The 13,389-nt window shown below is 40.4% G+C and overlaps 1 protein-coding gene across 2 annotated transcripts; it reads left to right on the top strand.

Moving 5' to 3' along the window:
- The first annotated feature begins 5,251 nt into the window (after positions 1–5,251).
- On the top strand, positions 5,252–11,482 carry LOC307257445 (N-acetyllactosaminide beta-1,3-N-acetylglucosaminyltransferase 3-like). Of its 2 annotated transcripts, XM_080036681.1 has the most exons (3): positions 5,252–5,349; positions 6,909–6,953; positions 8,987–11,482. In XM_080036681.1, exons 2-3 carry the CDS (start codon positions 6,949–6,951, stop codon positions 10,173–10,175), a joined length of 1,194 nt encoding a protein of 397 aa, XP_079892807.1. In that variant the 5' UTR covers positions 5,252–5,349; positions 6,909–6,948; the 3' UTR covers positions 10,176–11,482. The 2 variants fall into 2 exon arrangements, with proteins under 2 accessions (XP_079892807.1, XP_079892808.1); XM_080036682.1 differs by lacking the exon at positions 6,909–6,953 and having other exon boundaries at positions 5,321–5,349.
- The last annotated feature ends 1,907 nt before the right edge of the window (positions 11,483–13,389 follow it).

The following is a 13,389-nucleotide window of genomic DNA, read 5'->3' as shown; positions in this document are numbered from 1 at the left end:
AACCATACAATACAAATAGGTTTATTAATCTGAATGTAGAGCATGTCACGATGTGTTAGGTGGCCGCCTATATGAACGGACCGAGAGGGCTGAGAACAAGGCTTCTGATCAGATAAATGATCGGTCAAACGTAAAATCATCAGGAAATGATAAAAACATCCCGATGGAGATTTCTATGGAGTGATTTTGCTTCAAACTGTACAGGGACGCGTGTGACAGTGACACTCTTTCTTCAGTCGGAGCTGCAGCGTAAAGTGAAAACAAACTCAGGGTAGGTCTAACCACCTCCCGAGCAGGTTAGACCCATGGCGTATGTTGCCGCAGTAACAGACTCTCGGTTGCGCTGAACCTGCTACCTGAAACGGAAAACCCAGAGTTTCCACTAACTCAGAGCGAACAAACTCTGGGTTGCCTCAAAACCAGCTACCTGAAACAGGCCTCAGTTCATCAGTGAATCAGTAGCAGGCCTAAAAATCTAAATCAAAAAAATCTAATTAAAAACAGTAAAAGAAAAACACAGTTTTTATGATCTTGACCTGTGTCTTTCATTAAAAAGTCTAATAGCAGAGGGGACAAATGACAAGCTAAACCTTTTGGTTCTGATTGACCTTTGCAGCAGCCTGCTACTGCCACGGTTGCTGAGTTGGAACCTCCTATATAACGGGTGGGTAGGATCATTGAGTATCTGCTCAGCTTTATTCATAACAAGATCTGACCATAGCTGAGTGACTGACGTCTGACTGCATCCAATAATTTTGCTTGCTGTCTTTACCAAACGCTGTAATTTATCTTGGTCTTTTTTGCGCATGTTTCCAAATACACAAACTAAGCCAAAGGACAATACACTCTGAAGGACTGTTTTGTAATTACTAAAATAATACAGTTCACCTGAAAGCAGTTCAGTTTACGTAGAAAAAACATCCGTTGTTGTATTTTTTTTACCTTAGACATAGTGCATATCTCAAATTTGAGTTGGTCATAAATTTCAATACCAAGGTATTTATAGCTACTAACCCTCTCAATTGTTTTGTCATTTACAGTGCTGTTAGGGATCTCACTTTTATGACGTCTAAAATCTATTACCATTTCTTTCGTTTTATTTGCATTAACAGCCAGGAAGTTGTCTTTACACCATTTGGTGAAGTTACTCATCTCTTCCTCAAAGCTGGTTAGCGCTGAGCTGTCTGGTTTCAAATACCCCACAATGGCAGTATCATCATCAGTATCTGAGTAGAGGGGACAAACCACACCCTTGAGGGGCCCCGGTATTGATGGGCCTAGAGATGGAGGTTGCTGAGTTAAACCTAGCCTGTTGAATCCTATTTGTTAGAAAACTGTTAATCCAGATTATGAGTTTTTGGTTCACCCCTAGCCCTGCCAGTTTATTCACCAACAGGTGGGGCTGTACGGTATTAAAAGCACTGCTGAAATCAATAAAGATAATTTTAACAAAGGTACTCTGCCTTTCTAGATGTTCCCATATACTGTTGGTCATTCCACCCCTCTGCTTGGTTGGTAAGCGAACATGGTGGGGGTCAAGACATGATTAAACTTCAGTTAGCAGGTGGTTTAACAATATCTTTTCAAGACACTTCATAGGCACTGAAGTTAATGCAACTGGTCTCAGATCATTCATTTCTTTAGGCCTATTGTGTTTAGGTACAGGTATTATTAGGGACAGCTTCCACTGATCTGGTATCAGTCCTGTGTCCACTGAACGTTGGAACAGCCTCTGAAATGGGGTTGCCAGTGAGTCGGCACATGCCTTCAGGACCTTGCAGCTGATCCCATCTGTCCCTTGTGATTTCCTGGTATGGAGCTGAGAAAATTGTTTCCTGACATCATCAATGGAGATAGCAATGTCCCTGTGAGTTAAATGTTTTATTTTATCTATTGCCTTTATCTGCTGTTCGGAATAATCAACCTCATCAAAGCGGCAATAAAATGTATTTAAATCCAAAGAAAACACATAGTCATCTGTCACATTTAAAGCGGCTACGAGTAACATTTAAATATATTTTAAACAGCCTCATGTTTCCTCTGATAATCATAAATTGCCTTTAACAGCAAACGAGACCATCAGTGCAAAGAAAGACGTTTTTATTACTGCTTTTGGTCTGGTCGCACACCCAGTCCGATTTTCGGTTCGCTCGTGCAGGCTCTATGGTCACATATCCGTATTGGTCACAGATTTCAGTGTGGAGCAGCAATGCGATTTGAGAAGCCTATCCCTCCAGGTGAGGGAAGGGGAGCGGGAGCTTTGTTTGAGACAGCTATTTGTCGTCATAATGACTGATAACTGGGCTGAACCATCAAAGAAAAAAAAAGAAAATGCAATGAAGAAAAGCTAAAAGGGAGAGTGATATAGGCTACAGGCGGGACGAGGGCGTTGCTAAGCAACGTGTATACAATTTCACGAGAGCGAAACTAGACTGCAGTGTTTACTCCTAAATGAATGAGCGGTTGGTACTAACACAAAGTTTGCTTTGCTTCACCATCATCAGATAACCATTATCTGAAATAGCCATTATTTACATCAACAACACAAACACATTACCTCATCGTGATCCATACTAACTGCCGTCTCTCATTCATTCGCTTTCTGTGAGGACACGTAATCTTTCAGCTCCGTGAGAGAGAGTAGTTAGGTGACGCTGCTGCATCAACTCATTGCAATCAGGTGTGTGTAGCACTGACTGGCATTAGTTGATGCAGTGTCAAAACCACTCTCACGGAGCCGAAAAGAGTCCTCACACTTTCAACACACGGACATGCACTATATTGCGCCCTTCTCAGTTCACGCTCGCACGCCTGGCACAAGCTAGAAAACGGCTTTGCGACAGCGGGCGTCGTAAAAATACTACCGCTTTTGTCCAAAGGGGACACCAACGTGCCATGTTACTCGTAGTGGCTTTAAAGTATGCATTTTAGGTTTATACCAAGTCATGATTTGTAGGCCTTGCCAGGCTCTCCTTGCATCGTGACTAAAAGATGAGTGGACTTTATTTTTACAAGATGCTTTACATTCCATGATTTTCTTTCTAATTCTATACTGCACAGCTTTAATATCTGCTCTGGTACCTCCTGATTGAAACAGTCTCAGAAAGCGTCTTGGGTTCTGGCTCAAGCTCTTGTCATCTCATCTCTAGAATACAACAAGGCTCTCCTCGATGGTCTGCCTGCAATTACCATCTGCTACTGAAGCCAATTTCAGAATGTAGCAGCTCGAATGAAATCAACCAAGTAATCTCACACTACAATGTTACTTTGCTCCCTTCACTGGTTACCAGTGGCTGCCTGCATCCACTCCAAGACACTGGTGGTGCATGCGTACTATGCTGCGTACAGCAAGCCAATCGGCTGGCTGCCCCCTCATCTCAGCGACTTTGAGTTTCCAGAAAAGCACCATATAAGTAGTCTGGAAATCCAGACCCTGATATCTTGAACGATATATATAATATATATATAGTATATATAATAGTAATTTCCAACTGAAGGGACGGCTCCTACTCGTGCATTTCAAATGCCACTGCACGCAGTTGGATAGCACTACAACCAATCAGAGCGATGCACAAGGTGACGTAAGCCCCGTTCGTTTAGCGAACAGCTGTTAAACTGTTAAATGAAACGTTTGCGTGGTTGGTCGGCAAAACAGAACATTCCACTTACTTGCTAATGAAAGATTTGAGTGCCGTCTTCCAAATCGTAAAGGGTCGAGGCCAAAGCGTCAGTGCTCCCGCTGCTCGTTGAGAAGAGATGATACTTGCTTTGGCGAAAAAAGTCACCAATAACACCAGAAAAAAAAGCTAGATTTGTCGCTTGTCGCTGTTTTGAAAAAAAAAGTTGCCAGGGGGGCTGAAAAGTCACTAAATATAGCGACACAATCGCTTTGAGTTGGCAACACTGATCACAGGACGAGGGCTATATGGGGCCAGCGGCAGCCAGAGGAAGGGGACGAGGTCGCGGTCGGAGAGGTCTTGATGTGATAGGGCAAGAAGACATGGCCGGTGTACTTTTTTTCAAGCTCTCTCCGTCTCCCTTTCAGCAGTTAACTTTTCAACATTCGTCTTTCCTCGTTTTTTTGCTGTCTTAGTGGTGTTAGTTGTTAGTATCCTGGGAATGGTAAATTGAGGGTTCGTTTGTGAAGACATTGCTACTCGCTGTCCGCCGTAGTAGCCTTGTACCAAACAGTAGGCTAGTGTCAGACTGCTAGGGTCGTGAACGCTCACGCAACTGACGCATCAACGTCGTTGCCTCGAGGTTGTCTGTTGACTCCCGTTGTGTCTGGACGGAGTTAGATAATCGGAACACACATACACACACACGTAGACACATAACACACATGACCCTGACCACTCAAGCCTTCTTGACTCCGTCCCCCTCTCCCTCCCACGTTGCAGATCGGATGCTGCGGGCGGGGCGCCTGCCGGCCGCGTACGCCCCCTAGTGCCTGGGCTGTGACACCTACCGTCCCATGAACCCTTAACCCATTCCTCTGTGCTTATCAACGTGTTCTATTTGTCTGTGGCGTTATCTTGTTGCTTATTATGCTAAGGTGGTTTTTGTACTAATCACACACTTCGCACCCATAAGGAGCAGAGTGTGAGAGTAGCATTTTTTTTAACCTGTCTTTCCCTGATGTTCTCTTTATCCTTCCTACTTTAAGGGGGCGCAGCGCACGCTAGACGACTCTTCAGTGTATCCCTCCTGTCTCCCATGTTTGTTTATTGTCACTCAATGTCTCTTGGTGGGGTATAACTGTAAACAAAATTTCGTTGTTTTGGTACAATGACAAATAAAGTATCTTGAATCTTGCCAAGGTCCCACAGCCAATAAGAACGGAGAATCTGACCTCGCTCTGATTGGTCAAAATTAACATGAGCGGTGGCAATTTTGGGGGGCAGCACACAGAGGCAGGGGGGAGCAAAGTGATAAAAAAATATTTTCAGACCACTTCACCTACATATAGCTGAATGGCTATTATGACAGTTTTGCCAAATATTACAGTAAAAAAACTCTCAACTGCAGCTTTAAGAGTGGACACAGGGGAGAGAGGGGAACTAGTTTGTCCAGTTGGCTGTGGCTGGTTACACCTGTGATACCTAGGAATGAAAGCTATTGTTTACAGTACATAATACCCTACCCACCACACCTTTTGTGAATCCTTTCAGATGTGTAGCGTGCTGAGGATAGATAGAGTGCTTGACTGGCAGATTTTATCAGCTCTCCTCCCGCAGCAGCAGAAACAGGCGGGGCCAGCAGCTCATAGCTTTGCTGCTGCTGCCCACTAACTTATTAATACTCTTTGTGACTACAGAGACAGACGTGAGGATCTATCTCATCGAAACGGTAAGTGAGCCACACTTAGTCAAGTTTACCAACCAACTTCATGTAGTGCTGTTTATTTGAGTTACCATACCAACTTCTCCGGAGGAATAGCCTACTATCCTGGAGGAAGAACTTACTTTGTAAATATTACTGTGATGTCACAGTAAAAGACATCACAGTAATATTTACAAAGTAAGTTTTTTTTAACCCTATATTTCTCTTTCTGTGATGTCACAAGAAAGAGAAATATAGGGTTAAAAAAAACTCTTTCTGCCTTTTCTCAGGCTAGGATGAACCGATTTCAATTTTCTTTGCACATTTATACTACATAGGATCTCAGAATTCAATACACCTTCATATTCAAACCGGTGAAGTAGGCCTTTAATAGGAAAATCGGGAGAAGGAACAAGTTGTCTTTTTCCAGTTAAATATAAATGTAATCCGATCCGTCAAATCACTATAGCCTACCTACTTCCTTGAGCTAGCCTACTGCATGACACTTTAGGCGTTTTTTTTTTTTTTTTGTACAGCCTAGTGTGATTTGAGACCAAAAGCACGTTTAAACCTTTAAAGAAAAGCACGTTTAAACCTTTAAAGAAGTAAATTAACACACCGTCATACTTTTTCATTTTCATTTAACCTTTATTTATACTCGAGAGATCAATTAAGAGTTGACTTTACATTATGAATGGTTCAATAAAAAAAATATAAATAAAAAAAAGGGTATAGGGTAGGCCTACTTAATTTATTTGTACCCTGATGTGCTGTTTTATAAGTAAAAGTGCTCCATTCAAAAGCTTACTCATGGTGCAGTATGCTGTCCCATGTGACTATAAATGTAGTAGGGCTACACGACAATATTAAACTGTTATGGCTTCTCAATGTTTAATCACAAGATAATCCAGAGGGGTCCTGAGATGTTTAATGAGAGATGGATGATGAAAAAATAAGTTTCCCTGCTCAAATCTGTTTTACTTTTGTAATTTCGGCGGGTTTTGTGAAATACTTGATAATTTTATTATTTTGACATCTGTAAAATGACATGTAAAATTTGACAGGTAACTATATCTGTCAAATAAATGTTACAGAACAAAAGGTGCAGCATTTCCTTCTCAAGTGGTGTAGTAGCCTATAGTGTAGTAACATGAATGTTAATTTAATTGGTCTACCTCAGAATTTCACTTATGTACATTTCTTGAGTAAATCCCATAAGGATTACAGCAGAGGCCATCACAAAGGAATACAAACTGAAGGTTTTATCTTCATTGTCAATCTGTAGTGTGCTGGTCAGAGTGATGGCGTTAGCCAATAAACTGTTTTTTATTTTAACCTATGCTATTATATTTTACAAGTGATATATGTTGTATGTACAATCTGCAAAGTTACGAGTAAGAACCTCTGAAATGTAGCAGACAAACTAAAAGAAGTATCTCTAAAGGTATACTGCTGATTTGTAGCCACTGTTTTGCTGTATATAGCGGTAAAACAAACAATAGAAACATGTTGAGCACTCTTTATATCCTGCAACATCCTTAACAACAGTTGAACTTTGTTCTCTTTTACCACTTCTTTCTTATTAGATTCCGAATGCATCATTGAGCAACGATACAAATTTTAATAATGAGGTAAGGAGAAATGTTTAAAATGCTACGATGACGTTATGCGAAAACACTACACCACTTTTGTAACAAATAGAACCTCACAAACAACGAATGCAAAACACCTTGTGTAATTAAAGAACCAAGCTCTGAGTAGTAGCCTACTTTAATATATGATGTGTTATTGATTTGGGGAAGAATGTACTCCACTCACTTAAATATTGTACGATTGTGTATTGCCAGTAAACAAGGATGTGGTAGGTGGTGGGTTTCATGCAGTCAGTCAGCTGGGATCATATGGAGAGCATCCCTTTCCACATTTTTTCAAATGGGTGTTTAATTTGTCCTAGTGACTCAATGTCTGACACCACCAATGTTACATGGTCCACCCATTTTGAGGAGACATTACAGCATTTGATTTGTTGCTACCCCACACCCCTTGTAACAGCACAGCCTGGGAGGACTCAGCGGGCAGATGCCAAGCCACCTCATGTATCCTCTGAAGCTCTGTCTGCTCACTCCTGTCAGCCCCAGCGTGTTGTTTAGAGCACTACTGTAATGCAAAATGTGCAACAAGTTAATTTATGGGTCTCATATTTTCAGACCAGGCACATATATTTAAAATGTTGTCTCAATTCTGCCCATAACAACCTCTGTTGGTTCTCAAACATCCAACTGTAATGTTTACCTCCAATCTTCTCAACAGTTGATTCTAAACATCTGTGCTTCTAGTAGCACATTTTATTGAGCTACTATAGATTTAAAAATCAAATATAATAAACAGTATATTGCACAGAGAAAATCTTTACTGATTTTGAATTGTTGGACAATTGAAAACCACCATTACTAGAGTAAAAGATCACTAAAGTATGTGTGTGTTAACTCTATTTTTAGTGTTTTTCTAAATGGCGCTGGCGATGTTGCTTTTAAAGTTAACTGTAGTTGGATATTTGGTAGTAAGTGTCTTCTTAGATACCACTTGAATCATTATCCTTCCAACGGACCTAAGCTAGAGAGAGTGGTTCAAGTACACTTTAAATGGCACAGCTGCTGCTTTTCTCAAGAAACACAACAAAACCATTGTAACCACAAGTAAAGCAGATAGCATGCAAGAACACTAGGCAAATTAAGGAAAGAATAGCATCAGACTACCAGGTTATTCACAGACACAAAATAGTTGAACAGCATTTTAATTTTGTTCATTCAAAAGCGATACCTTAATGACCTCAGTTCCCTTGCTGTCACACAATACACAATACACAGATTCATAATACATTGTTGCCAAGTCACTGGTTAGATTAACCCTTGAATTTACACAATTTACACACTACAATTGGACTAAATAGACATGCGCTCATTTAAAATTGTAATATGGCTTCTAGTGGCCGTAAATGTAGTTGCAGGCACTTCTGTTGTGGGACCTATGACCATGTCTTATACAAACCATAGACTGTATAAAACATAAAAACGAAATTAAAAAAAATGTACAGATGTACTGGAAAGCACACAGGTCTGAACTCAGTACTGCTGAGTCTGAAGCTCCAATGTCCTGAGTAAAAGAACACACCGCTGCAGCCCCATTGTATTACAGGGCAAAGCAGCAAATACAGGCGTTTTCATCAGTGGGTCATATGCTTAATCACCATTTTTTAAACTCACTATTTGATAGGTAGGAACTTAGAAGACAATAAATAAGATATTAATGCGGCAGATAACATCTCTAATTAGTGCATGTACAATATCATAACTTAACCAATTTTCATTGTTTTCCCCAAACAATTTACAATTCCTTCATTGATTTTACAGGAATTGTTGCATGGTTCTTAACTTTAAGACATTTAGTCTTGCTATGTTTGACTTTTCATTTGTGAACAATATTGGTTTTAAAACCATTTCATAACTAAACAACATTAAACCATACCATATCATCTTATCAATGTATTATATGTTTGTTCTCCAGCTGAGTGTGAACTTTGCCATAGGATAAACTGATATAGTGTGTGTCATTATGAGTTGTTCTGATAAAAAAACTTGTGTTATTTTTGTTTTTGTCACTGCAGATCTTCAAATATGAGAAAGGTCAGAGCTATCTTGGTGGCGATAGCTCTTGGTCTGTTGGTGCTCCATCTCTGTAAGGATTATATTGAACATAAAATCATTCTACCCCCAATACATGTGAGAGAGGCTAACAGTCAAATGATGAACCAAACCACCACTAAGAACTCCTATGTATACTCCTGGCCAAGATGTGAACAAAACACATCTGCTGCCAACGTCACAGGATTCAGCTCTCTTCCTCAGCACATTCAAGACTTTCTCTACTATCGACACTGTCGCCATTTCCCCATGCTACTGGACCTGCCTGACAAATGTGGAGGAGCTGATAAGTCAGCAGAAGTCTTCCTACTGCTGGTCATTAAAAGCTCCCCAGTGAACTATGACCGCCGAGAGGTGCTGCGCAAAACCTGGGCCAAAGAGAGGCTTCATAACGGTGTGTGGATCAGAAGGATCTTCATCTCAGGAACCACCGGTTCTGGTTTTGAGAAAGAGAGACTGAACACACTACTTGAGCTGGAGCAACGTGAGTACAACGACATCCTCCAATGGGACTTTAAGGACACATTCTATAACCTCACCATGAAGCAGATTCTCTTCCTGGAATGGATGGAAAGAAACTGTCCGAACGCTCGCTTCTTGCTCAATGGTGACGATGACGTCTTTGCCAACACAGACAACATGGTGGAGTATCTCCAAAGCCAAGATGCTAATGATGGAAGCAAGCACCTCTTTGCTGGCTACCTGTTCCCGAAGACGGGGCCCTCTCGGTGGTCACAGAGCAAATACTATGTCCCGGTTCAGGTGCAGGAGTCAGACTCGTTTCCCCCCTATTGTAGTGGTGGGGGCTTCCTCTTTTCTGGTTACACAGCTTTGGTCATATACAAAATGTCCCAGTCCATTACTATCAGTCCAATTGATGATGTTTACATGGGAATGTGTCTGGTCAAAGCAGGTCTCAGTCCAGTTTTCCATGTGGGCTTCAGGACCCTAGGACTGGACATCCCCTCAAAGAAAGTAGATCTATATGACCCCTGTTTTTATAAAGAACTCTTATTGGTACACAGATTCCTGCCAGATCAAATGTATTTTATGTGGCATAAAATACATGATCCTAATCTGAAATGTGGTAGGCCTCAAGACAGAAACTTCGGTAAAAAAGATATATTACCGACTCGTGTGATTGGGGTGTGAGCGTTGCATTGACTTGACTGTGCCAATACGTTATTCTGGTATAGGCCTACACTGGCTTAGAAAGATTATATAATTATTCAAAATCATTGCATGTGCATCGGTGCTTCAGGGAGATCATAGAATGTAATTATATCATGTCTAAATATGTACAAGGCATCTGCTTCGAATTTGCTTTATTTAAAAAAAAGGAAAAGGAAATCAATTACAATCAAATCAAATACAAAAAACAATATGTTTTCAAAACAACACTACCACGGTGGAAATACAGAAAGGAACATATTAAGTATGTTTATACTTTTTTATATTTTCGCAATTCATTTTGATAAAAAAAAAAAAAAAAAATCACAAATTTTGGTATGTAAATATCCACAACTGGGATCAGAGGTCACCTACATAGTCTTCCTTTGAGTTAGACTGCTGCATTTAAGGTGAGAGGACTGTTAGTGTTTTTCATGTCAAATTGAAAATATTTAGCTCCTCAGTATTTTTCTTCTAGGCTTTTACACAATGGGTTTATAACAAAACACTTGTTACCCTAAAAAAGTGTGAAGGGTAAGCTATAGTTTAGTTTGTTTTTAGCAAGCTAATTAGTTGTCAGGTGGTTGTTGGCCTTGATGCTAGCAATAAATTCCATTTGGGGTTGGTCGTCACATTTTTGGGGGGGTTGGTTGTCACATGTTATGAACCAGTGACAAAAAAAAGACTGTTGACAGTCACTGAAAAAACGAGTCATTTGGATATATTTTTGCATTTATTATATCATTGTTATCAGTTTAGCATTGGGAATGTGTTGTAACTGGGGCTGGGTATTTATGCTTATTATTCTCATCATGCTAGCTGAATCATGTCCATAGCACATAATTGTTCCAAAAATCATGGAACAATTATGACATGTTTGCTTATTGTTTGGTCAAATATTATTTTTTTTAAATCAAACTTTTCATACTATTTATATAAAAGAATGATTTATAAAAGTATTTAAGCAAACGTCTGGTACACATTTACTGCGGTATCCAAACAGCCCTAGGTGAGAATAGTGCAGGGTTGTAAGGTTTGTAAGACCGTGGTGTCCACAGTCTTCTCTACAAGAACCCACTGGTAGAATTATAGATGTTTTAAATGGTTTCCATTATAAGGGGTTTAAATTAATAAATCTTATTCAAGACGACTGCACTGGCTTTAAGGCTTGATTCAGTTGAAAAGTTTATTTTTTTTGGGTCCAAATCTATTGTTTTTATTTTGCTTACAATATGCTATATATTGTGTTATTTTATTATTAAAGTTGTTGGGATGAAATTGTGTACTGCAACATGTATTTTATATAAACAAAAAGCTAAATATTGGTGTCCGTATCTCTTTTTTAGACCTCTTTCAGGGCACACATTCGATGTGAAATCCAGGTGTAACATCATTTGTTTGTGCAATAGACCTTTGTAGTATTTCTACAGCAGAATGTACTGCTTATTTAAAGGAAACTCCTGTTTGACAGCAACATGACTCGTAACTGTTGCCAGTCCTTGCTTTCATCCATCCACTTTGTCCAAAAGCTCACAGATTCAGATATACAGAATGGGCTTTGGAATAGGCCAATAGCAGTGGCGCAAAAAGTGGGTATGCACTAGAGGGGCGCCAAAGCGATCGGGGGAAAATTATTTGGAGTCAGCATTTTTCTGTATTTAACAGCGTTTGTGTAAATGATATGATCAGTAACAGAGGCACGTCACTGATAAGGCGCCCCCCGCTCCTTTGCCTCCTCCTCCCCACACTATAGGCACTCCAGTGCGCGCCCCCTCGAGCACGCGCTGGAGCGCGAGAGCTTTCATTTCAATCGTGTTGTCATCTGATGACAGGGACCTGCAGATGGAGAGGCAGATAAGAAAGCTCTCGGGGGGCATAAAACAGAAAACGGGAAGATTGAGAAGGAGAAAGATTGCGTGTTTTATATGGCCAATTGTATTGATTAATGCACACTGATTATCGGCCGCGACTCGTGGATTGTCACTGCAGATTAACGTGTCACCTCAAGTTTTTGACTATTGCTGTTTTCACAGTTTTTGAATGGTAGTGTAGTGATTATAGCAGGTCAGCGCCAAAACAACACACTCACCTGTTTCCCACTATTATCATATTTTGCACCGTTCCAGCGCACGACTGAGTTGTGTGTGTGAGAGAGAGAGAGAGAGAGAGAGAGAGAGAGAGAGGTCTCCTTACAGAGGCAATGTATTTTCATGTTTAGTTATTTATACATTTTAATCAACTGAAATTGTGAGTCTGGCACATTGCCTCTGTAAGGAGACCTCTCTCTCTCTCACACTCACTCACACACACACACACACACACACACACACACACACACACACACACACACACACACACACACACACTCACACACAGTTTGTCTTAGTTTCTGTTTCCAATTCATTGAACAAGATGATGGATTCGCTTGGATGAATGATAAAGAGATACACACACACACACGCACAGGCACGCACACAGAGAGTCTTTTGTTTGAATTTGCCTATGTTTCCTGGTTGACCTGTTTTGACAAGGAAGTTCCACGATTGTCTTTCTGTGTGATTGATGACGCACTAACAGGACAGACAGACTACTGTAACATTTTTCATTTAAAAAAATAAAAAACTGACTGTTTTATTCAAAATATGCCTGTAAAACATGAATTGATTGCCATTTCTTATATTTTATTTTCCATGTCACCGTTTACATAAGAAAATGGGAAAGGAGACGAACAGAAAATATAAAAAATGTGCATTTTAATTTTTGAAGTTCCAAATAATTATTTATATAACAGTAATCAGCGGGCTAACGTGCCACAATGACACAAGCTACGTGCGGCCAGCGTCTTGATGGCTCTGACCCGGAAACTGACATACCAACAGAAATGTAATACTCGATACTGACTCCAAGGAAGTTCCACGATTGTCTTTCTGTGTGATTGATGACGCACGAACATGTTTCTGAGGAAATGTTTTCTTAGGGTGAGCTGCAGGGCTTATGTAGCCTACATGTATAGTGTTTGAAGTATGTTGTGCAATGCTAGTATGATGTACAAGGCTAAGGCACAACATGTTGCCAAAGACAGAAACAAATGGAGACACATTGTATCGGCCTTATTTCCCATGGGGGAAGAAGAGGCATAAGTAAGTAAGTAAAGGGGGGGGGGGGACCACAAAGCATCACAATTCAGAATCCCCCA

Source organism: Ammodytes marinus, assembly GCF_949987685.1.
Source record: "Ammodytes marinus genome assembly, chromosome: 11".
Classification (NCBI taxonomy): Eukaryota; Metazoa; Chordata; class Actinopteri; order Uranoscopiformes; family Ammodytidae; genus Ammodytes; species Ammodytes marinus.
Note: the sequence above shows the minus strand (reverse complement) of the source record. Positions and strands in the feature narration are given on the sequence as shown.